Here is a 22887-nt window from a genome sequence, read left to right as displayed (position 1 = left end):
ATGGGGGGATTTGAACTAAAAATGTGCCTGTAAGCCTTATGTGGTTCTTCTGGTTGCAATTTGGCAGTCCCCTTGGACCTTAAGGGACCAATTACCACATGGTGGACACCTCACTTGACAAGAGACTCTGTCGAGTCGACAGGGAGAGGACCAGGTGGTAGCTAAACTTCAGACAGTCAACTTGATGCTACTGCCGAGCAAGACTTCTTCCTAACTGCCAAGCAGAAGGACCGACGAGACAATGTTCACAGAAGCTAAGTGAACAATGTTCACTTAATCACAACCAACATAATTATGTCCCTCATTCTCAGTCTTTAAAATAGGAATGGGAAGTTCCCCTCATAGTTTAACATGCAATCTTGCAACCGTGCAATTTTCAGGGGATGGTGAACTAGACCGTCTACCCTACACGCATACTTGCTGCATAGACCCCAATTATTATAAAGTTGTCTTAAAAACTACTTCAAGTAAAAATATTTTCCCCTCCATTTACAGGCAAGTCACATGGCCACACACATATTTGGAGAGGATGTAATCTAAAGTGTTAAAAATTTAAATACTCACACGCAGTGTTATTAATTAAATGTTTAGACATCATGCAAAAATATCCCCCATTAGAAAGATGCTTAGTTCATCAGCTCTTGATCGTTTTGCAGTCTCAAGTAAATCAATTCAGATTTTGCTAGGTGTTTAGTTGGGCAGAAGGTTAAATGCCACCATGTGCAAGCATGCCAAGGACCTCTCAACAGGCAGCAACCTACAGCACATGAATGCTGCAAAAAAACCAATTAAGTTGGTACCTCATCATCATAACCCCCCTCCTCTGATTCAATCACAAAAGTTCCTACATCAGGAATCGCCACCTCTACAACTTTCTGGGTAGGAACTGTTGGAACTGGGGTACTATCAGAATTCTGTAGGGGGGAAAGAAAAAACCAAAGGTGATAGATTTGTCAAGCAAGCAATCAAATAAACTGCTGTGAAAAATCCAGTGGATCTTTTATTATTTAATTTTAGTTTAGAAAAATAATTTCAGCTGCAGCTATTGCCTACTCCCAAAAGAACACTTGCCAGTGCCCATGTTCAGTGGTCTTGCTCTGTGTGTCCAGAGGTAACGTGGGTAGTGACCAGTGGAAGGACTTTTCTGTGGTTGGGACCTCAACTGTGCAATATCTACACAAAGCAGATTGTCTAGCATAGTAGTTCCCAAAGTAGGCAGTACCACCCTCGGGGGGGGGGGAACCTAGAGGGGTGCTAAGAGGCAAGGGGGCAGCAAGGGGCGCTAGAGGTGGGCCCTTCCAACTGTGTTGTTCACTAATTTACAATAGATCAAGCCACGGCACCATGCTGGCAAATTTGGTGGAATTTTTTTTTCAGACTTTGAAGAGCTGGTACCACTAGATCAAGTTCATCAGTTTTGTTGAATAAATTTCAACTAAAAAGTTTTAATTTGATTTTGAATAGATGTGCACTTGTTACTGTTTCGAAATTTTATTGTTATTATCTTCTTTAGTGTGTCATGCAACCCCCTATTTTGAATAATGCTTTTTATAGGATACAGGGGGCACTGGGGTTGAGTTTGTGGAACCAAGGAGGCAGTGGCCCAGAAAGTTTGGGAACCACTGGCCTGGCACCTAGCTTGTTAAATCTTAGGTACCAGGTGAAAATGTCATTCTTCGGTTGGAATGGTTCTGTAGGATCAAATACTATATATTTACAGCAAAAACATATTATATATTATATTATTATACACTTTTATACTTTACGTAAAACTGCTGGGTGCCCAAGCACTGCTAAAGTTGTACGTGTTTTGAAACAAGATAGCCTTCTGCTACTATGTTCAATGAAGCAACCAGCAAAGGTAGAGGAACTGCCAATTACAACCTTAGACACTGCTGTATCTAACAGAGTTAAAAAGTCATTCTGCTAACTGCTGAATTCTTAAAATGACACCCTATTTGGACAGGAGATCACTTTTTGAGTTAAACGACCTACACAGTTGGATGTTTGAAAAAAGAAAGGAGCATCATGATTGAGCAACTGTTCCCTTCATTTGAACGACTGTTTCATTATAAGGCTAGTCCTAGAATTTGAGAAGGCATGCATGTACCCATTAATCTCTTAGGCTGCATTATGAATGTGGATAAAGGGGGAGGGACTGTTATCAACTGACAATTTTGTACAATATTTCATATTACATGAATCACTAGGTTCCAAGCTTCGCTACTTCAGAAACTCATAATTTGGTTAAGTATAGTGTGGAGTTGCTTCTGCATAACTAGAATATAATCTATCTTTCTAAATAAATAAAAAAATTAAAATGTGGTTATACAGCCATAGATTGATGCCACCAATTATACTAGTCAATGTCATGGTTTCTGTCTTCCTCTCTTGTGATCTTGGCACAACACAAACACTCCAAAATATAAAAGAACTACAGCTTCAAAGGATATCGATAAAGAGATTTTTTTTAACCTCACACAACCTGTAACCGCCAGTAGTTAACAGTTCTTGGGATTGTTTAAGCAACATAAAAGTATGAAACCATGAAAGGTATAAAAATATATACCTGACACTGAAAGAACAAACAATTTTTGTGCTAAAAGGCTGGAAGAAAATTGTGTTGCAAATCAAATATAAATAGGGTAAAGCAAGACTTGCTGCAATTACATTATTCATATTAACAGGTTTTTTTTCCTGCTGGTCACTTAGCTCTGAGAAAAAATACACTGAAATCAGTCATATTTTCAGTGCAAAACTAAGAGTCCACTACATAGTTGTTGCACATATTTCTTCTTGCTCAAAGACCAAGTCCTGCACTGATAAATCAAACTTTTGATCAGAAGGAGGAAGGCTTAGATGTTTTTCCTATACATCTTTTGACAACAGAAATGTTATAGTATCCCAATTATAATAAAGATCTTTAAATATAAATTAGAAATAGCTTGCATTTCTTACCATGTGCATAATAGCCTCAGAACCTTTATCTTCTTGTTCAGTGAATGCTTTTGTGATGGCTCGTACAGAGTCTTCTTTCAACTGCTTTGAGACATCTGACCTTGAAGGTTGTTCTAGATATTCTGGTTCTCCTCCTTGAATGGTGGGGAGGGGAAATTGGTAGGTATATTATAAAAATACTGTCTCTTTAGTGACTGAACCAGTGAGATTACTACTAAGAAAATGAGTTCAACAAGGCTAGTTCAAACAATTCACGTATACTTCCTCTTACAGGAAGTAAGTAAATACAAATACATTTATTTACGGCAAAAGCCAGAATAAAAGTCCAACTACAACCTGTGAGAGATTAAGATCTCTCCTGTTTAAAATATCACAATTTAAAAACAGTTAAAACCAATAATTTACCAGATAGAAAGTAGCCAGTCCCAGTGATTAACTTTCCTTTTAACAGATCTTAGTTGCAGCAGAGCAAAATTTGGAAACTTGAGAGAGACAAAAAGAGTCCCTGTCCCAAAGAAGAAATTTCATTACCTCTTCCTCTGATTCCATTAAATAAGTGGATGGATCAGGTTTCGCCGAATACCCTTGTAATAACCACATCTCAGGATAATCTCTCTATAAAAATGCTACCAAGGTTTTGGACTGTACCCTGCCAAACGTCTCACTTTTAAACTATTATGGCAAAACAATAAGAAACAGCTTTGGCTGTGTGAACACCAGCGTTCCACAAAGGCACTCACTAAATTGTCAGTGTACAGGAAGTTTTTTATCCTCTCAATTGCCTTTTAAGGCAAAGGAAGTCGATGTATTGTGCCTGAACGCAGTTTATAAACTAAAGGATTTTTACTTTCTTTTTCAACAGACACTATTCTGTGCCTCAAAAGCAACTCCAGCTGTCTTTGGGATCCTCTCTGCTTCTCCTTCTGTCCACATATTTGACTGACAGCTTTTATGCTACGTAACAGCTGAGAATAGAGGAATAGTTCTTAAAACAAAAACAAACAAAAAACCCTGAAGCCTTTTTTGCTACCAGTTTCCAACTACAACATTTCCAAACCTACTGACGAGGGAGTTTCAGTGCTGTTCAGTTAGATCACTGCATATTTAATAGTAATTTCCACAGTTTAATGGGACTTATTCCTAAGCCAGTGTCGCCTGGAACATGAAATTGCCTTATACTGAGCCAAACCATCAGTGCATCATCCAACACAGTCTAGTCTGACAAAGGGATGAACTAGGGTTGCCAGTTCTGGGTTGGAAAATACCTGAAGATCCGGAGGGTGGAACCTGAGATGGCAGGGTATGGGGAAGGGAGAAACTTCAATGTGATATAATGACATAGAGTCTACCTTCCGAAAGAGCCTTGGCTACTTACCGTGAAGGCTTCTTCTGCTCAGAGGGACAAAGGGCATCTTCAAGATGGGTGTTTCCTTTTCCTCTTAGCTCGGGAGGCAGGAATTAATATTTAAATTTTTCCTTGGCTTCTGAGGGTAAACGCCCCCTACAGCCAGTTTAAAAACTTTCCAAGCCATATAAGATTAGTGAGAAAAAATTGTTAACAAACAGCATATATGTCATTGAACTGTATTTTGAAAACCTCCTGAACTTTGTAAGTAGGAAAGGTTAGAAAAAGAACTATTCTTTCAGTGAACTGTAATCGTAAACAACTGACGAACTAGATACAACATGCGATGGACGTCTGGGAGGGCAAGATGCCCTTTGTCCCTCTGAGCAGAAGAAGCCTTCACGGTAAGTAGCCAAGGCTCTTTCTCGGCTCAGAGGAACAAAGGGCATCTTCAAGATGGGACGTACAAGAGCTGTCCCTGCCCTGGGAGGGTTAGACGTCCTTCAAAATGCTTTGCAGTACTCGTCTGCCGAATGCGGCGTCTGCGGACGAGTAAAGGTTTAGTTTGTAGTGTCTTACGAAGGTAGACACAGATGACCATGTGGCTGCCTTACAAATTTCTTCTAAGGGAGCCTGTCTATCGAAGGCTGTCGAGGTGGCCATGCTTCTAACCGAATGGGCAGTTATGCCTCCTGGTACTGGTAGTTTGCTTTCCTTGTAAGCTGTCTTTATGCATGTGGAGATGGTACGGCTGATTGATGCCTTTGACATAGGTTTTCCCTGCTTTGGTTGGGAAATATTAACAAATAATGAGTCTGATGTTCTGATACTTTCAGTTCTGGATATGTATACATGGAGTGCTCTACGCAGATCTAGTGAGTGCCATGTCCTTTCTATAGGCGTTTTTGGATTGGGACAGAATGACGGTAGGACTATGTCTTGTTCTCTATGGAACTTTGTGTTGCATTTAGGTATGAAGGAATGATCGTGTCTGAGGACTACCTTGTCCTTGTGGAATATGATGAGACCTGGGCGAGTTGATAGTGCCCCTATCTCTGATATCCTACGTGCTGAAGTTATAGCCGTTAGAAAGAGAACCTTCATTCTCACCCATTTTAAGCCGACCTTTGTAAGAGGTTCGAATGGTGGCTTCGTGAGAGCTGTTAGAACTGTATGTAAGCTCCAGGTGGGAAACCTGTGCTTAACAGGTGGAGCTGTAAGAGTCAAACCCCTAAGGAAGGATTTTATGTGGGGGTGTCTGGTTACTCTATAGCCCGCCACTCGAGGGACTATGGTGGCTATGGAAGCTAACTGTCTTTTTAGCGTTGAAGTAGCCAAGCCGAGTCTGTGACCTTCTTGAAGAAAGGTCAGTATACCCAGTGTGTGAGGTTTGAGTGGATTGATGTTTTTGCGCCTGCACCACCTAGTGAAGGCTTTCCAGGTTGAGTTATAGATTCTCTGTGTGGAAGGTCTGCGTGCGGCCTGGATAGTGTTGACTATGTCTTCAGTATACCCTAATTTATGTAGTCTCCTGCGTTCAATACCCATACGGTCATTTTGTACCATCCTGGGTCGGGATGGCAAACTGGGCCCTGAATCAGTAGATCTGGTCTGTCTGGAAGTCTCCAGAGGTTGTTGTTTGACATTTGTATCAATGTAGGGAACCATGGTCGTCTGGGCCATTACGGGGCTATGAACAATACGTGTGCCTTCAGCATTCTTATTCTCCTCAGCACTCTTGGGATGAGTGGTAGAGGTGGGAAGGCGTATAACATTCCCTTGGGCCAGTTCGCTGTTAGTGCGTCCGTTTGTTCCGCCCCCGCTTGTGTGTACCTGGAATAGAAACGTGGTATCTGGTGGTTTAAGCTGTTGGCAAATAGATCCACTATTGGTGTTCCAAATTTCTGTGTAATTAATTGGAATATGTCTGGATGTAGCGACCATTCCGCTTCGTTGATTGTCTCCCTGCTGAGCCAATCTGCCTGCACATTGGTGGATCCCTGAATGTGTTCTGCTGTGATTGACGCTAGATTGGCCTCCGCCCACTGCAAAATCGGCATTACTTCCTTGTGAAGTATTGAAGATCTGGATCCCCCCTGCTTGTTTAAATGTGCCTTTGCGGCCACATTGTCTGTCCTGATTAATATGTCTTTCCCTTGAACTTGTTGTCCGAAGCTCTGGAGGGCTTTGTATACCGCTCTGATTTCGAGAGCGTTTATGTGTAACTTTTGTTCTTGGGGGGTCCAGGTGCCCTGGGCTATGTGTTCTTGGAATGTCGCCCCCCAGCCTGTCGTGCAAGCGTCTGTGTATATCTGTTCCGGAACGGGTAGAATGAATCTGAGCCCCTTCGTTAGGTTGTTTTGGTCTGACCACCATATCAGACTGTTTTTGGCTTCCTTGGAGAGGAGAATGTTTAGGTCCCTTTTCTTTTGAATGTCTCTTTGGTAGGGTCTGAGGAGCCATTGTAGGGGCCTCGCATGTAGACGTGCCCATTGAATTGTAGGGATGCAAGCTACCATGTGACCCTGTAGTTTTGCAAGTGACATGAGTTTGGATACCTGTGTAGTGTAGGTTTTTCTTGCTAGTGAAGATATGAGTTTGACTTTTTCTCCAGTGAGAAACAGCATGTTTTGTCTTGTGTCTATATCCACCCCAAGGTGTGTCAGTCTTTGGGAAGGAGTCAACTTGCTCTTTTTGTAGTTGATTAAGAATCCGTGTGTTGTCAATGTTTCTATTACTAGATTTGTGTGTTGTACACTTTGTTGTTCTGAGTCTGCGCACACCAGTATGTCGTCTAGATAAGGGTGTATTCTTATGCCCTTTCTGCGTAGGTTCGCCACCAGAGTGACCAGGACTTTGGTAAATACCCTTGGGGCAGATGTCAACCCGAAGGGTAGGGCCCTGAACTGGTAGTGCATTCCCTGGTATAGAAATCTCAGAAAGCGCCGATGTTGTGGGTATATGAGAATGTGTAAGTAAGCTTCGGTGAGATCTATGGACGTTAGGAAGTCCATTGGCCGTAATGCCTCTGTAACTGACTTCAGTGTCTCCATTCTGAAACGTCTCAGTGGGATAAATCTGTTCAGAAACTTCAAGTCTAGGATGGCCCTCCATCCTCCATCTTTTTTGGGAACAGTGAAGAATACTGAATAGATTCCCAATGAGCGTTCCGATAGAGGCACTGCTTCTATTGCATTTATTTCCATCAGGTGTTGGATGGCTGCTGATGTTCTCTGAAGTTTGTCTATGTTTTTGGATATTGGTGATGTCACCAGTGTGTTTGGTGGAATGTGGGAAAATTCTATTTTGTATCCCTGTGTTATTATGTTTAGTACCCACTGGTCTGGCTGGGAGGTTGACCATTGTGGATGAAACAGATTTAGCCTTCCTCCCACAGGCTGAATTGCAGAGTCATTGTTTCGTTTGGCGACCGGGTTTATTCCCTTTGTCGCTCTGAAAGGTGGAAAATTTTGCACCTCTTGAGAACTTTCCTCCTCTCCGAAAGGAGTTACGGTTCTGATTCCAATTGTTTCTACGTTGGTCAGGTCTATATCTTTGAAGTGTATGAAATGATCGAAATGTAGTGGAATTTGAGAAATTCTTGGATTCTCTGTGCAGGCTCTTAGGTAAGGCTTTCTTTTTGTCTTTTGTCTCGACTAATATGAGATCTAATTTATCTCCAAACAATCGTTTCCCTTGGTAGGGGTAACCCATTAAAACCGATTTAGATCGGTGCTCCACTTGCCATGGGCGCAGCCAAAGTGCTCTTCTAGCAGCCGCTGTGGTGGCCATGGCCCTAGCCGCATATGTCATGGTGTCTAAGGTTGAATCAGCCAGGAAGGATACTGCTCTCAGAAGTCTGGATACTCCTTCGCATGCCTGCTTTTCCTCCTGGGGAATGAGTTGTGTCAATTTTCTGGCCCAGATTATTGCTGCTCTGGATACCAGCGCTGATGTCACTGATGCTTTAATTGCCAGTGCAGAGGCCTCGTGTGATTTTTTGCAGGCTAACTCTGCCTTTCTATCGGCAGGATCCCTGATCATGGCCTGTCCTTCCTCAGTAACTAGATCTGATGTATGCAGTGCAGTGACCGGTGCTTCCACCAGGGGAGCTTTGAGAATTTCTGAGGTGTTCTGATCTAGGTTATAAAACTTTTTTGAGAGTATAGGCCATTGTTTGGAAGCCATGGGTTTCTCCCACTCTGACTTCATGAGTGATAAAAAATATTCTGGTACTGGCACAACTTTATCAGGAGTGTCATGCATATGAAAAAACTCTCTTGTTCCCTTTTTTGTCTGAGGGTTTGATGATTCAGTGTCATCTGAGAGATCAAGAGCTGCCAGAGTTTTTGTTAATAAAAGAGGAAATTCCTCTGTGTTAAACACTCTTGATTGTTTGGGCTGTTCAGTAATATCTTCCCCATCGGAACTAAATTCTCCTTCTTCCTTTTCATATTTGTCTCCTCCTGCTGAGGAGATAGAATCATCCCCCTCCTCCCCTTGCATAGTCTGTTGTACAGAGTTGTCCTTTAGGGCCGCTTTAGTGGGCCATCTGCCATCCCCATAAGAAGTACTAGCCTCATTGCCAACATTTGTCTGTTGCATCTGGGGACCCATGTTGGAATAGGTCTGGGTCGGTTGAGTTCCCTGTGCTGTGAAAGGCTGGGGGTAAAATGGAATGGGAGGGGGTTGAGCCGCTCTTAAGCCTTCTGTGAAGGCGTCCCTGATGAGCGAGGAGAGCTCTGACCTGAGAAAGGCTAACCCGCCCTCTTGTAATGGGGGAAAGGAGATCCTACCGGTGGCCGGTGTCTCCGCTGCAGCTTCTTGTCCGTGAAGAAAAGGCGAGCCGCCTACGGACGAAGCATCAGGAGGCAAAAGCGAGCCGCGAGCCTCCTGTCCCTGTCCCCAGAGCGTTCGCGGGGGCGGAGGGGCAGTTGGTGCCGCTGCTGTTTCCATACCTGTAGTCGGAGCGGCAAAGGCTAATGGCGAGCCGCCAGCCTCGACGTGCGTCCCCTGAGAATGCTTTACGGAGGAAGCGGCTAGCGCCGCTGAAGTCTCCGAGCCGCCTGCCGCTGTGTACTTGCGTTCGTTTCGTTGCGGCGCGGCTGTAGTTCGGGCGGCGTCAATTAGGCGTTTGGCGCGTTTATTACCGGCCGAGACGGCTCTTTTGCACTTGCCTCCGCCGTTTGTTGTGCCCTTTTTCTTTGTTTTGACCCTCGAGTCAACTTGTTGACTGGTAGAGGGTTCGATTGCCTCCGATATATGAGGCATGGCTGTTAATAAGCTCGGGTCCAGATCGGTTGAGGCAATATAGTTGTCCTCTTGCCGATCCGCCATTTTGTTTTGGCGGGAAGGGGCCCGTTAGTATTAGAGAAAAATATTCCCCTATTTCCCCTTTATAATAGGACAGGATAGAAGAATAAGAATAGTTAAGATAAGTAGGTTGGAGAATAGTATTTAGATAAGAATAGTAAGAAAGGCTTGGATTTTCTATTCCTTGTAGCTGAGAGCTGCGAAGGCTGCTCTCCCGATCAAGGCAGGAAGTAGAACTGGCTGTAGGGGGCGTTTACCCTCAGAAGCCAAGGAAAAATTTAAATATTAATTCCTGCCTCCCGAGCTAAGAGGAAAAGGAAACACCCATCTTGAAGATGCCCTTTGTTCCTCTGAGCCGAGAAGTGGCCATTTTCTCAAAGGAACTGATCTCTGTTTCCTGGAGATTCACTGTAACAGCTGGAGAGCTCCATCCACCACCTGAAGGCTGGCAATGCTAGGGTGAACCCTTGAGCTTTATGCATACATCCTTCTGTACTGTGTTACCAGATATCGTTTTACCTGGAGATGCCAGTGCCTTTGGAACATTCTGCACACACTCCGAGTCTAGACTAAGCTATGGGCAGCTCCCTCAGCTTGACAAATTAATATAAAGGTGGTTTCAAAGTATATAATCATAGTTTCGAAGTAAAAAGCATTCCATGTGTCCATTGATTTAGATAAGGCAGCAAGAGTGAGTTTAGTTCTTTTAAGTTTAAACAACAGTGGTTTTAAAAAAATTATTACAATCAGCATAAGATCCAATTACGGTAGTCTAGGAGTTATTGTTAAAGGTAATGAAGAGATGGGTTTATGCAGTTTTCTAACAGAGAAGTTGGCTACAAGCCCAGTCACAATTTATGGATGCCTGGTAAACATTAATATTACTATTCAGATCTGAGCTTCTGTCAACTATTAAACCTTGGCATCAGTATGCAATGAGATTTCTACAATGTAGTCTCAGTTGCATCATTTTAATGTGAAGGGAAGTTCAAGTGAAACAAAATGCCTACAGAAGACGAAGCACAGCTACCTGCACATGTAGGGACCAACCAAGACAGAAACAAATCAAGATAAAAACTTTGATTTTGTTTTAATCAGTAGTACTACTAACATTTATATCAGATCCTCTTAATGTTATTATTACATTACAAAGCCCTGTGGCGCAGAGTGGTAAGCTGCAGTACTGCAGTCAAATGCTCTGCTCACGACCTGGGTTCAATCCCAACAGAAGTCGGTTTCAGGTAGCCGGCTCAGGGTTGACTCAGCCTTCCATCCTTCCGAGGCCGGTAAAATGAGAACCCGGCTTGCTGGGGGTAAAGGGAAGATGACTGCGGAAGGCAATGGCAAACCACCCTGTAAACATAGGCAGCCAAGTAAACGTCGGGATGTGATGTCACCCCATGGATCAGTAATGACAGGGGCTTGCACAGGGGACTACCTTTACCTTTTAATGTTATCACAATATAGTAAGATATTTAGGAATACCATTACTACTGTAGAAAAAGGGAAAGTGGGCACAAAAAACAGCCACCATGCATTAAGATGCAATCACAGCATTCTTGAACTGAGCATTCACTGCTTACCACATCTGACAAAGGGAGCTGACTCTCGAAAGGTCATACCCCCCAAATCTTGTTGATGTCTAAGGTGCTGGTGGACTCGAATCTAGCTGTTCTAGTGCAGACCAACACAACTATCCTCTGAAACTATGCTTACCATATTATTTGTGCTTTTATCTTCTAACAGCGCAGACTGCATATCAAGGTGGGAGGGAGAGAACAAGGGACAAAGAGGACCATAAACATATTTTCTGTACTGACCTTGGGCAGTGGATGGCATAGACACCCGGGGTGTCTGGGTTGTTAATGGCTTTTCCTGTTGTGGCTTTTGAGTCACCTGGGCATCCCATTCCTCTAGCTCTTTTTCAAAGCGCTTGTTGTCTTCTGTTACATAATCCCTTAAATCAGGAGGCAGTGTATCCATCCCAACAAGCATATGACCTGTTTCCTTGCTGAATTCTTCTGTAAGTGCAAAACATGCATGACTCATTTGTTGAAGAACAAACACAGAAGGGAAAACACAGTTTAAAACCAAGTATCTAGATTTACATGGCAGACCAGCTCAAAATCTCTAACAAATTAGAACCCTGCCGTTTTGATTTTTTACAATATGGGTGAATTAACATTTCATTAAAGTAGCTATTTCTTGAATTTGATGTGATCAGCTGTCATATAATTTAATAAGTATCTGTGAGCAGAATTACATGATCAGCAGCAGCAATCCCATGTTTGCTGCCAACATACAAAAAAATGGGAGGATGAGGAATGAACTTGCAGGGGTCAGGCAGCTGGTACAAGACAGCAGTGCTTAACTCCTTTCGAGCCCATTTCTTTTCACTCAAGCATCCTTCTCTTCCCAACTACCTTTCCACAAACTGGGGTTCTGAGATATGTTTGACTGTTGGATGGGGAGCACCCTGTTTGTGGACCACAGAGTTAGGAATCATACATTTACCACTGAACATGCAGTCCTGTGTTGTGCCACTTATTACACAAGGCAACTATCCTTGTGACCTGGAAGCTGATAAAAGCTATGCCACAGATCAAAACTAGTAGCTCTATCTTATGCAGGTTTGCTCAGAATTAAATCCCTCTGAATCTAAGTGTGCATACAGGGAATTTAAACATCAGTCATTTTGAAGATTTAAGTACTGGCTTAACTGTAGTAGGTACTCAACAGAAGAAGGCACAAATCCAAGTGCACATGCCTTTCAGAATTTCTAAGCAAGTTACAATTTTTATGCACTGACACATTTTAAATGGATGGAATTGTCTTCATCTTTCTGATATATGACCATATCAATCCAGTTCTCCTGCTTGTATTTGACTTACACAGAATAATATCTATACTCATGGAGCAAAATAAAATGCACCCAGAAAAATAAGGATTCAATTAAACCTAAACTGCACAGTAATCATGCCTTGCGGCTCTCACAGATCTCTACATGCCAAAAAACTATTTAGTCATTTAGATATGCAACTTCTTTAACAAAGTTAGTCACATGGCAGTAACAATAACATCTATTAGATATTTACACACATTAGCACAGTATTACCTTGTATTAAAAATGGTTCCTTATCATTGACATACATTAAACAATAAGCACTTGCATTCCGGTAGCCACCAAACGAGTCTCGCTCCAGCTCTTCCCATGTTGACTTAGTCACAGAAATATCATTATACTTCATCCACCTCCTTTGGCAACGATCATAAATATATGCCCAGTAGTGCCCTGCATTTGCCTGGCCTTCATGGACTAATACAGCATGTAACCGATAAGGGACCTAGACCAATTCAAACCAAAGGATAAAGGTGAGTAAGCTGCCATAATTAACAAAGGACAGGGCATAACACAGAGATATGAAAGAGGGCTAATTGAGGCACACTGAAATCTCACAGTAATGCTTCTGTCAGACTTGCTGCTTCCTACCAGTGCCTCAAAGAACATCCTCCTTGCTTTATAACTGGTCAATAACCGGCACAAGATTAACAAGGTATTCTGATTACCTTCAAAGCTTAGCACAAGTATCTGATGTTTGTGCATTCAGGCAATCATAATTTCAAAGTTCCTCATTTCATTCTGCAAATGTTATTCTAGACCAAAAACCTGGTAAGTTGTTCAAGTAAGCCTATTATAAAAGTTGCAACTTAACTGAAACATAAGCACTAAAAACTACTGAAATGTGTGTGGGCAAACGCACAGAAGATTGCAAATTTTGTGGGGGCTGAATTCTGCTATTATGCCCACTGTAAGCAAAATAATCAGTTACAAGGAGAAAGAAAAAAAGAGAACTATAGTACATGAAAAGAACTGGAAACTGTGACTGCACTCTTGACAACAGGACACAACAGCTGTGGGCAGCTCTGTAAAACAAGTGTGTAACGGGCAGTTCTGATGCTGGAAAATATAAACGCAAGAGCACAGGAGCAAGTTTCAGCCTTGTGTGTCCTGTGCCATGGCAGAACCTTCAGTGGTAACTGATGAAAACATCAATGGAATTTCAGGAATGAAGTTTGCATAACCCATCTGCTGTGAACAAAGACTGAGCAAAGTGTGGAGGGCGGCACTTATTTGTATGTAAAAGTATATAAAAGCGAAAAAACCAAGTTTGCAGAATTAAGTACTGCCGAATATATTTTATGTCTTCTTAAACAGTATGATGACAGACCACGCTAATACTTCCCTTCTCCCTCTATGCGTGGTTTGATAACAAAAGACCGGCGCCCCGCCATGTAGCTAGAAGGGCCACTTGTGCCTGGGGGAGGGGGTGAAGTAAGGACGACTCTGGGGAGATGGGCCTAGTTTCCTGTAAACCAAGTAGCTATCAAGCAGCTTCTTGAAACCTGACTCCGAGGGGGCTGGCCCAGTGTGGGGTGGGGGGATCTGGCTTAGGGTGGTGCCATTCTAGAGCTCATTCTTCCCCACCCCCCATGCATAGCTTGATACCAGAAGATTCCTACTTTCATGGGTAACCATCATTTGCAATTACATCCAAGTCACAAACTATAATTGGTTAGATTCTCTGAAAACAAGGATTCTGATTTGAATACAGATATGTAGGTAGGAGAACAAGTCATACTTTGTAGTTCATGTGCAACTAACTGATAATGCCTTCCTACAAAGAGAGTATTCTAAATTACTGCACTGTATGCAAAGGGAGCCTGAACGGAAGATACGCCACCAGCTGGTTCTAAAAATGACTAACCATGAACTGTCAGTATGTGTTAACCGCACCAGTAAAATGGATCACTAGTGAATTCTTACATCTGGGAACAGTACCTACCTGTACCATTGATTTGTCAGAGTACATTAGTTCAATTGTCCGCTGTATTCGAGATATGCTTTCTTGCAAATCTGTGGTGACAAGAAAACAAAGTCATTTCTTTCCACAAATATCAAGTAATATCCAAATTTTCACTTCACTGCAAGATAATTTAAATGCTGCCATGTGAATATCACCTTCTGTCACTCAACTGCCATACAAATACAACAGGCATACGTTTAGCACCAGCTCATGAAATCATTTACCTATTTCCTTCCTCTTCCAATAGTTCAGAACAGCAGCTGCATATAGGTTGGGCACAGAAACTGGTGACTTGCAAATTTCCATCTTTTAGTTTAAAGGTGACAAACTGCTATCTTCAGTTGTCAATGAATAATATAAGGTTTTAAAAGTAGCAAATTCCTGAAGTTATCACCTCGGCCAAAGCCTACAAATGTTGGCTATGCTTGGTAAAGGCTCAAAATTTGTCTTTCCCACTTATAGCCTATCCTTTGAGCAGGATGGCTCTAGCAAGACTGTCTCCAAAGTCAGGCATGATACAGACAACCCTCTTCTGGGTTCCCAGGGTGACAACTCTTGCCCAATTAAATAAAGTGCGCTTGCCAGTACCTCTAGTGTCATTTTCAACTTCTGTCCTCCAACGGTGTAAACAGCCTTCTAGCACTGACAGTTCTTCTTCTGTTATGTGCCTTGGTGCTGGATGCATTGGTAGATCTGGAGGAATCCGGGATTGTGTGAATGGCTTGTGTATTACAGATCGTTGTGCAGGAGATGTGCTTTGTGCATCTGCAGAAGGCCCCTGTTCTGTTGTGCTACATTAAAAAAAAAATTAAGCAAACTAAGCCAGTTTTATATGTTAAAAGATACTCCCACCTTTTTTTTTTTTGGTAAACAGTAATCGATGCTAGTTTAGTGTTATACAGAATAATTACATATTAGTGGGACAACTAAATAAGGTTATGATATATGAAAGCATTTCATTATCTTTAATTTTTTTTAAACCTGCTTTTTAAATTCCATATAAGCTAACTTTTGATACCAGAAAATTGAGTTTAATTCTATTAACTATTCATTGATATAAAAGCGTATTTTTTAGTAAAGTAAAATATACAGATAAATATATAGCAGGTCAATGTGGTTTTAACTAATCAATATTATGTCGTGTAAGCATTTAATAGTTTTATATAGTCCAGGTTAGAAGGATTATAAACCCATTCCACTTATTCACAAACAGTAACTTGTCCTAGAGATGTATTGACAGTAAGAATTGTTACATTGTGTGGTCTGTTACGTTTTTTGTTGTATGTTGTTGTATGTTTTATAATATGTTGGGGGGGAAATAATAATAAAAAAAGATACTCCTGATTGCCTTTCTTGATACCACTATCTTACTTGATCTGATTTCAGAGTTACCATACAAATGTGTCAACTTCCTGGCCTTTGATTTTTCTAAAATTTTCTAATTAGTCAGGCTTAGTTATTGATTTAGAACATTCATATACTACCTCTCCACTTACCTACTCAGAGCTGCAATGGATTTTATGTCAGAAGAGATTTCCCACTTCTCCCTTCCTGTTTCAAACCCCTGAGTCCCCTTGGGAACCGCACCAGATGAGGGGCTGTAGCTGGAGAAAAGGTTCCCACAGGACAACCCCTCGCTCATGTAAGCAGAGGTGCCCTCTGTTCGTGCAATGAGGACTTAACCCAATAAGACATATATAATTCAGCTTATTAATACAGAGATTAAAAAAATAGCAAGTAGCTATATAACAGAAGCTTAAAAAAGTGGGTCCCAACTTTCATACAAAGGGAGGAGAGAAAACAGGGAAAACTGGGAGAAGCAGCTTTGGAAGACTTAATAGCTATGAAAAAAGTCCATTGCTCAATAAGCTTCAAATTACTAAAAATGAACAACAAAACGTAAACTTGTTTAGTGTCAATTTACCGTATATACTCGCTTATAGGCAGAGTTTTTCAGCCCCAAAAAAGGGCTGAAAAATCCCAACTCGGCCTATACGCGGGTCAATACGGGGGAGGGAGGGGGGGGGAACTTGCCAACGCCGCCTCCAGCGCGCCTTCCCCCGGGCCACGAGCAGCCTGGGCAGCCTCCTGCGCGCCGGGGGGGGGGGGGCCGCCGCCGCCTCCGCCTCCAGCGCGCCTTCCCCCGGGCCAGGAGCGGCCTGCTGGGCATCCTGCACGCCGGGGGTCCCCGCCGCCACCTCCAGTGCGCCTTCCCCCGGGCCAGGAGTGGCCTGGGCAGCCTCCTGCGCACCCCGCCACCGCCACCTCTAGTGCCTTCCCCTGGGCCAGGAGCGGCCTGCTGGGCCTCCTGCGCGCCGGGTGCGGGGGGCCTGCCACTGCCACCTCCAGCGCGCCTTCCACCGGGCCAGGAGCAGCCTGGGCAGCCTCCTACGCGCCCCGCTGCCACCACCTCCAGCGTGCCTTCCCCCAGGCCAGGAGCAGCCTGGGCAGCCTCCTGTGCGCCCCGCCGCCGCCACCTCCAGCGCGCCTTCCCCCGGGCCAGGAGCGGCCTGGGCAGCCTCCTACGTGCCAGGGGGGGCCTGCCGCCGCCTTCTCCAGTGCACCTTCCCCCGGGCCAGGAGCGGCCTGCGCAGCCTCCTGCGCGCCGGGGGGTGGTGGTGCCGCCGCCAGCTGATCGCCGCCTCTCCCGATAAGTAGGGGGTTCAGGGGCTCTTCAGGGGCTCTTCCCCCTTCCCCCCTAGGGTGGCGCTGGGGTCGGGGTGGGTCTGGAGGGCCCGGGAGGCCGGGCGGGCGACCCGGGGTTGTATAAGCCAACCCTCGGCTTATACGCGGGTGCCTAATTTTTCCCCATTTTTGGGGTGAAATTAGGCACCTCGGCTTATATGCGGGTCGGCTTATACACGAGTATATACAGTATGTGAGATTCTTGCTTTTTATGTTGGGTATCCAGAAAGTAGCAGGCAGCTACTTTACAAGTGAGTCCTGAGAAGGATAAGTTCAGAAGTGGGTCCCACTTCAGAAAGTCTGAGAACCATTAGTCTATAAATCGCAATCTGGACCACAATTCATTTCCATATGTTCATTTTCTAAAGGCCTAAGCCAAATGAGCTTGTTGGACCTCTCATGGGAAGGATTTCCACTATAAGGGAACTATTGCTAGAAACACTTTCCTCCTGGACCCTTCAACCTAACTTCACATATGTGACATTCAAAATGAGGCTCAAACAATCACTTCACTATATAGGAAGTATTTCTGTAAAATACTTAGGAGCTTTAAAAAGTCAAAAGCACTTAATGTATGAAAAGTGATTGGGAATCAGCACAGTTTTCAGTACAAGTATCTGAAACTTCTTCTCAATAATAAACAAAGGGTTGGAGTCAACCAACATTTACACTGCTGAAAAAGGAAGAAGGGGTCCTCATCAGACACCAAAAAAGGCTGTGCTGGGAATCCTGAGACCTGGATGTACAAAAGCAATGTTGGATGACGGGATGTATTAGGGTGCGTGCTGGTTGAGATTGACTGAAAAAGCTGGCTGGATCCAACCAAAATGGCCTGAATCAACCTGAGCTTCAAAGTCTTTAAAGACTTTTAAAAGCACTCTCACAAACACTGCATCATTACAGCCCTGCCCGAACATTACCATGGCATATGCCACAACATTTGGCATCTGGCTATTTAAAATGACCTCCCAACAGCCAAATGCAAATTGACGACCTTTCTATCCTACTATCCTTCTCTGATTTCATATGGGCCGATCAACATAATTTCTACTCTTATGAGACTCTAGGTACGAAACTCCATATCTTATTATATAATTTCCCCCCTTGTTTTCTCTCGTGAACTCTGTTTGGAACATTCAGTAAGTATACATGTATTTTTTTAAAAGTTTAAAAATAGTACACACACACATACCATCAAATTATACTTTGATGTAATTAAATTTGTAGTGAGATTCTGGAAACATCAAATGGGTTTGGTAGCAGTACAGCTGTGTTGCATGTCCTGCCCAGGCTAGCCTGATCTCGTCAGTTCTCGTAAGCTAAGTAAGTTCAACTTTGGCGAGTATCTGGATGGGAGACCTCCAAGGAATACAAGGGTCGTGACGCGGAGGCAGACAATGGCAACCACCTCTGAACAACTCTTGCCTTGAAAACCCCACTAGGGGTTGTGATAAGTCAGCTGTGACTTGATGGCACGCACACACAGAATAGCTCCCCGCCGATTGAATAAGCTTTTAAAAAGGGATCAGAAAATCTTCTCTTGCTAAGCCCAGAAAATTACAACAAGAAATACTGAACACATAGATTGCATCTTTACCTTGGTATTGTCTGTGTTGACAAAGCACCAGTAGAGAGAGCACTAGTATTAAGATCCTCAATAGGAGATGTGCAGACCGGCTTACTTGATGCAAACTCCAGTGCATACTGTAGGACATCTACCAAGGGGAACCGTTTAGGACCGGAGCCATAGCTTAAATACCTGCAAAAATATATAAAACACCCTTACTATAAAAATAAATTAATTTATAAAACACACCTTTAGATAATAAATGCGTCAATTATACTGTTGGAGCAGTTCTAACCCTGTTAGTTCCAAATAGTAAGGCTTACTCTTCACTTGCTATCGCAACAGTTTGGTTCAACGAGCCATGTAGGCTTTTCCATATAGAATGGTGTTTTAAGGAATAGCTTCCATGTTGATATGCTTAATTTAAATAGTATCCTAACATCCTTCTTTGGAGGAGTTTTTCTTTCCTTATGTGTATGTGTGTGGCAAGAGATAATGATTTGCATAAATGAAATTTCTCATGACGCATTTATTTTCAGGGGGGGAAATACTACCTTTCTAATCTCTGTTGCAATACTGTGAGGTATTCTTTCAGTCTCTTGATTTCATCCCTCTTTATTCGTGTTATTTCCCTGTTTTTGTGCATGTATCTGTCAAAACAAAATGTGGAGAATTGATTATTTTCTTCTTCTATGCTTTATTTAAATTAACATTGAAGATTTAGATGTATGTTCTGCCTAAATAGTACAAACATTTTAACTGCCTGGTAAGAGAGAAAAACCTATGCAAATCTTTGGATACAGGCAGGAAAATATTTTCTATTGTCCAATACTAAATACATTTTATAGAACAGTTATGGACAAGTGCTCAATATTTTCTATTGTCCAATACTAAATACATTTTATAGAACAGTTATGGACAAGTGCTCTTATAACCGCTTTAGGAAGAATCTATTATATGACTCTAGGTATAAGTTAGTTAGTGCAGTCCATTCAGCTAATGGTGGAAGTAAACAAACAGATTTTTATATCTGATATTCATCCCATCCCAGGTATTCAGTCAATAATACACTTTGGAGAGAAAAGTATCACCAAGGGGATTAACTTAGGACATCAAAAGTGGTAGTGGCAGGGGTTGAAGTACTATGACTGCTGATGGCATCATATTTCTACACCTTTCCCCTCTGCCTTAGCACAACTAATTGCTTGTACTAACAGACCTTTACAAACATCAGGTTAAACTTTCAATGGACGATTTAGCTGCATAATACATTCATTCATTCTCTAGTCAAACAATAAAATAAACACTGTCAGAAATGCAATGGGAATCCATAGTGCAGACAGGATGAACTAAGTTATATTATTGCAAACGTCCCATCAGGAGAAAGGCAGGCATACACATATTTGCTGATGCCAAAAAATAAAAGTACATTTTTATTGAACTGATTCTAGACGTGCATTTTAATAATTATGCTGTTGATCCAATGCACACTTATGGAGAAACAAGCCTAAATTACATACATTCAACTAGCCAGAGTTGTTTTGTTTATTCTGGGTGCCATGAGGAAGTCTTACAATAGGAGGAATGTTCATAAAAATGATGCTTTTTAAAACCCTGATTAAATCATTCCTATTGGATTAACAGGCATCCTGCCCAGGTGAAAGTCTTGCCGTGCTTCTAGAAGATCAGAAGTTGAAAAGCATTTCTAAAAGAATTATTTTAACTCGACACAACCAAGAACTCCTGATGTAGCCTGATACTGTTGTTGTTAGCTAAGTCTACATGCATTGACTTTACAATGTGATTTTTCTCCTGTGCACTGTTAATGCAAAATGCCTACTTGGAGTTTCAAAACTAAACTTGAACATGTTGGATATTCAACAGTTGATCTAAACCAGAGATAAGTTACATAAGGTATACCTGTCCAGATATAAAATTGGAGGGAATTCTAACTTGTTGTGTATTTTCTCGGGCCTTCCCAAAGCTTGATTGAATTCGAATCTTGAAAGCTCAAATGTTAAGACTGGAGGTAGCTCAGTAAACCAGTGCTAAGGGGGGGAAAAAACAGAGAGGCAATTATTGCTTTTCAGTCACAAATCTATTTTCTTGATTGAAAAACAAATATTTCAGAAACTTGTCCAGTTCTCAGTAACTGTCAAGAAGTTAATTATTATACATGTTAAACAAAAATGTCAAAGCATTCATGCAGATCTGGAGAATTTGACGCCACACAAGTTTGGTTACATTAGGCGTTGTGCAACTGGCATGTTGTATGACCTTTAAATCACCATCTGATATAACCACCACTGTACTTAGGCTCTCTTCTAAAAAAGGTCTGTTCTTTTTTTTTAGCTTTCTTTCTCAGTCACAGTATTTTTACAACTTATATTACATCCACATTATTGGCGCTAACAACATTATTACATTCATTAATATTAATTCAAAATTTATTCTTTGTTTTGAATCAAATGTGTCTTGTATGTGCCGATAATTTCATAGCAGTGTATTCTACATCTACTTACTTGCTTTGAGTGATTCACTAACTGCTGATCCTGTCAATTGAGATGTATGTTCAAAAATGAAAATAAAGTTGATTAAAATGTTAACTGCAAACTGTTTCTACATTAAAATTTGGAAAAGCATTCCACATTTTTTTCTTTGCTTTATTCAGATATTTAATCCAAATTACTGACCTTGGTATATTATAATCAAAATGTGTCAGATGTATACAATTTCAATTTTGCAGTGTCTTATTTTCTAGAAAATGAACAGATCTGCTCTCTTTATTCCAACTCACTAGGCTGAACTTTGGATTCAGTAATTGCATTGAGTAATTGCACTCTTTGGCAAAGATGTTATCCTAGAACCTTAGAGAAGATCAGGACAAAAAAAATGAAAGAACGACATTATCTACAAAGAACGCCGAATAATTTTGGAAATTCTACACATACCAAAAAAAAAACTAGCTCTTATTCCATTAGGGAAAATAATTTAAAATGCTGAGCTGTGTATTCTTCTCTCAGTAGCAGAATATAATGTTTGAGTGGGGAAAGTGTCCCAAAGAGGTTTTGTTTTTATTATTAAAAGTGAAACACTTATATTGATGTCATTTTACGGTACCACATTTTGGTTTTATTGTAAAAAAAAAAAAGCATCTGACAATTGAAATTAAAAAGTATTGGAAGTTATAAATATTGCAATGTCTGAATATGTGTATATGTGCAAAAAAATTAACAGACTGACTCAATGAAAACTGAAATGTAAGTATGATCCACATATAACTGAAAAGCATTTTTTTCACGCATACAGATGAAGAAGAAGAGTGGTTTTTATACCCTGCTTTTCTCTACCTTTAAGGAGTCTCAAAGAGGCTTGCAATTGTCTTCCCTTCCTCTACCCACAACAGACACCTTGTGACTATACCAAGGTCACCCAGCAGGCTTCATGTGGAGGTGTAAGGAAACAAACCTGGCTCACCAGATTAGAATCCGCCACTCATGTGGAGGAGTGGGGAATCAAACCCAGTTCTCCAGATCAGAGTCCACCACTCTTAACCACTACACCAGACTGACTTATTGTACCACCTGCAAAACCCTGGGTTGGATCCAGCACAAAATCTCCTCTTGTGCCAGAGTTCTTGCACAAGCAGAAATGCAACAAGAAGTCCATGGTAGCCACTTGCACAAAGTAAAACTTACTGCATCCCCAACTGTGTTTCCATTTGCACAAGTGCTCGTGCAATCAATTTCTGGGCACAATAATGTTCAGGGAGGAAAGTGTTAGGTGTTGCATAAGATCTTGTGTGAGCAAAACAGCACTAAGTCCCTTTATGTTTCTGTTTGCACTTTGCTGGATCCAAGCCAATGTCTGAACATCCTTAATTTGCTAATAAAGCAAGTTCAGATCTATTCTCTCATATGAGATAAAATGACTTTTACAGAAGTAGAGTGTTCCACTTAGCAACTGTAATTTAACATTATTAATTCTCATAATGCATTCCTAGTTGGGCAGCCTGTATTAATTATGTAGAATTCAGTAAAAACCACTTCCTGACGCAGAGATAGTAAGTCAGTTTGGAGACTTCTGTTGGTGCAGAATGCTGCAGCTCAGTTATTATCAGGCATTTGGTGAACTATACATATTAGCCCCATTCT

The 22887-nt window shown here is 41.9% G+C and overlaps 1 protein-coding gene across 3 annotated transcripts in view; it reads right to left on the bottom strand.

Annotated features, from left to right (window-relative positions):
- The window catches only part of USP25 (ubiquitin specific peptidase 25), an 81309-nt gene that overhangs the window by 18004 nt on the left and 40418 nt on the right, over window positions 1-22887 (bottom strand). For 2 of the 3 annotated variants that reach the window (XM_056858065.1, XM_056858066.1), the window contains exons 11-18: window positions 20654-20781; window positions 19288-19383; window positions 18764-18925; window positions 15070-15272; window positions 14461-14531; window positions 12732-12960; window positions 11437-11637; window positions 2959-3092 (exon numbers count right to left, since the gene is read on the bottom strand). In XM_056858065.1, the coding sequence (XP_056714043.1) occupies window positions 2959-3092; window positions 11437-11637; window positions 12732-12960; window positions 14461-14531; window positions 15070-15272; window positions 18764-18925; window positions 19288-19383; window positions 20654-20781 (1224 nt within the window). Of the gene's footprint in view, window positions 1-800; window positions 915-2958; window positions 3093-11436; window positions 11638-12731; window positions 12961-14460; window positions 14532-15069; window positions 15273-18763; window positions 18926-19287; window positions 19384-20653; window positions 20782-22887 lie in introns of all 3 variants that reach the window. The other variant, XM_056858064.1, reaches the window with a different exon arrangement.

The sequence above is a fragment of the Euleptes europaea genome, chromosome 12 (assembly GCF_029931775.1).
Source record: "Euleptes europaea isolate rEulEur1 chromosome 12, rEulEur1.hap1, whole genome shotgun sequence".
In the NCBI taxonomy this organism is placed as follows: Eukaryota; Metazoa; Chordata; class Lepidosauria; order Squamata; family Sphaerodactylidae; genus Euleptes; species Euleptes europaea.
The sequence above is the reverse complement of the archived record's forward strand: the minus strand, read 5'-3'. Positions and strand labels throughout refer to the sequence as shown.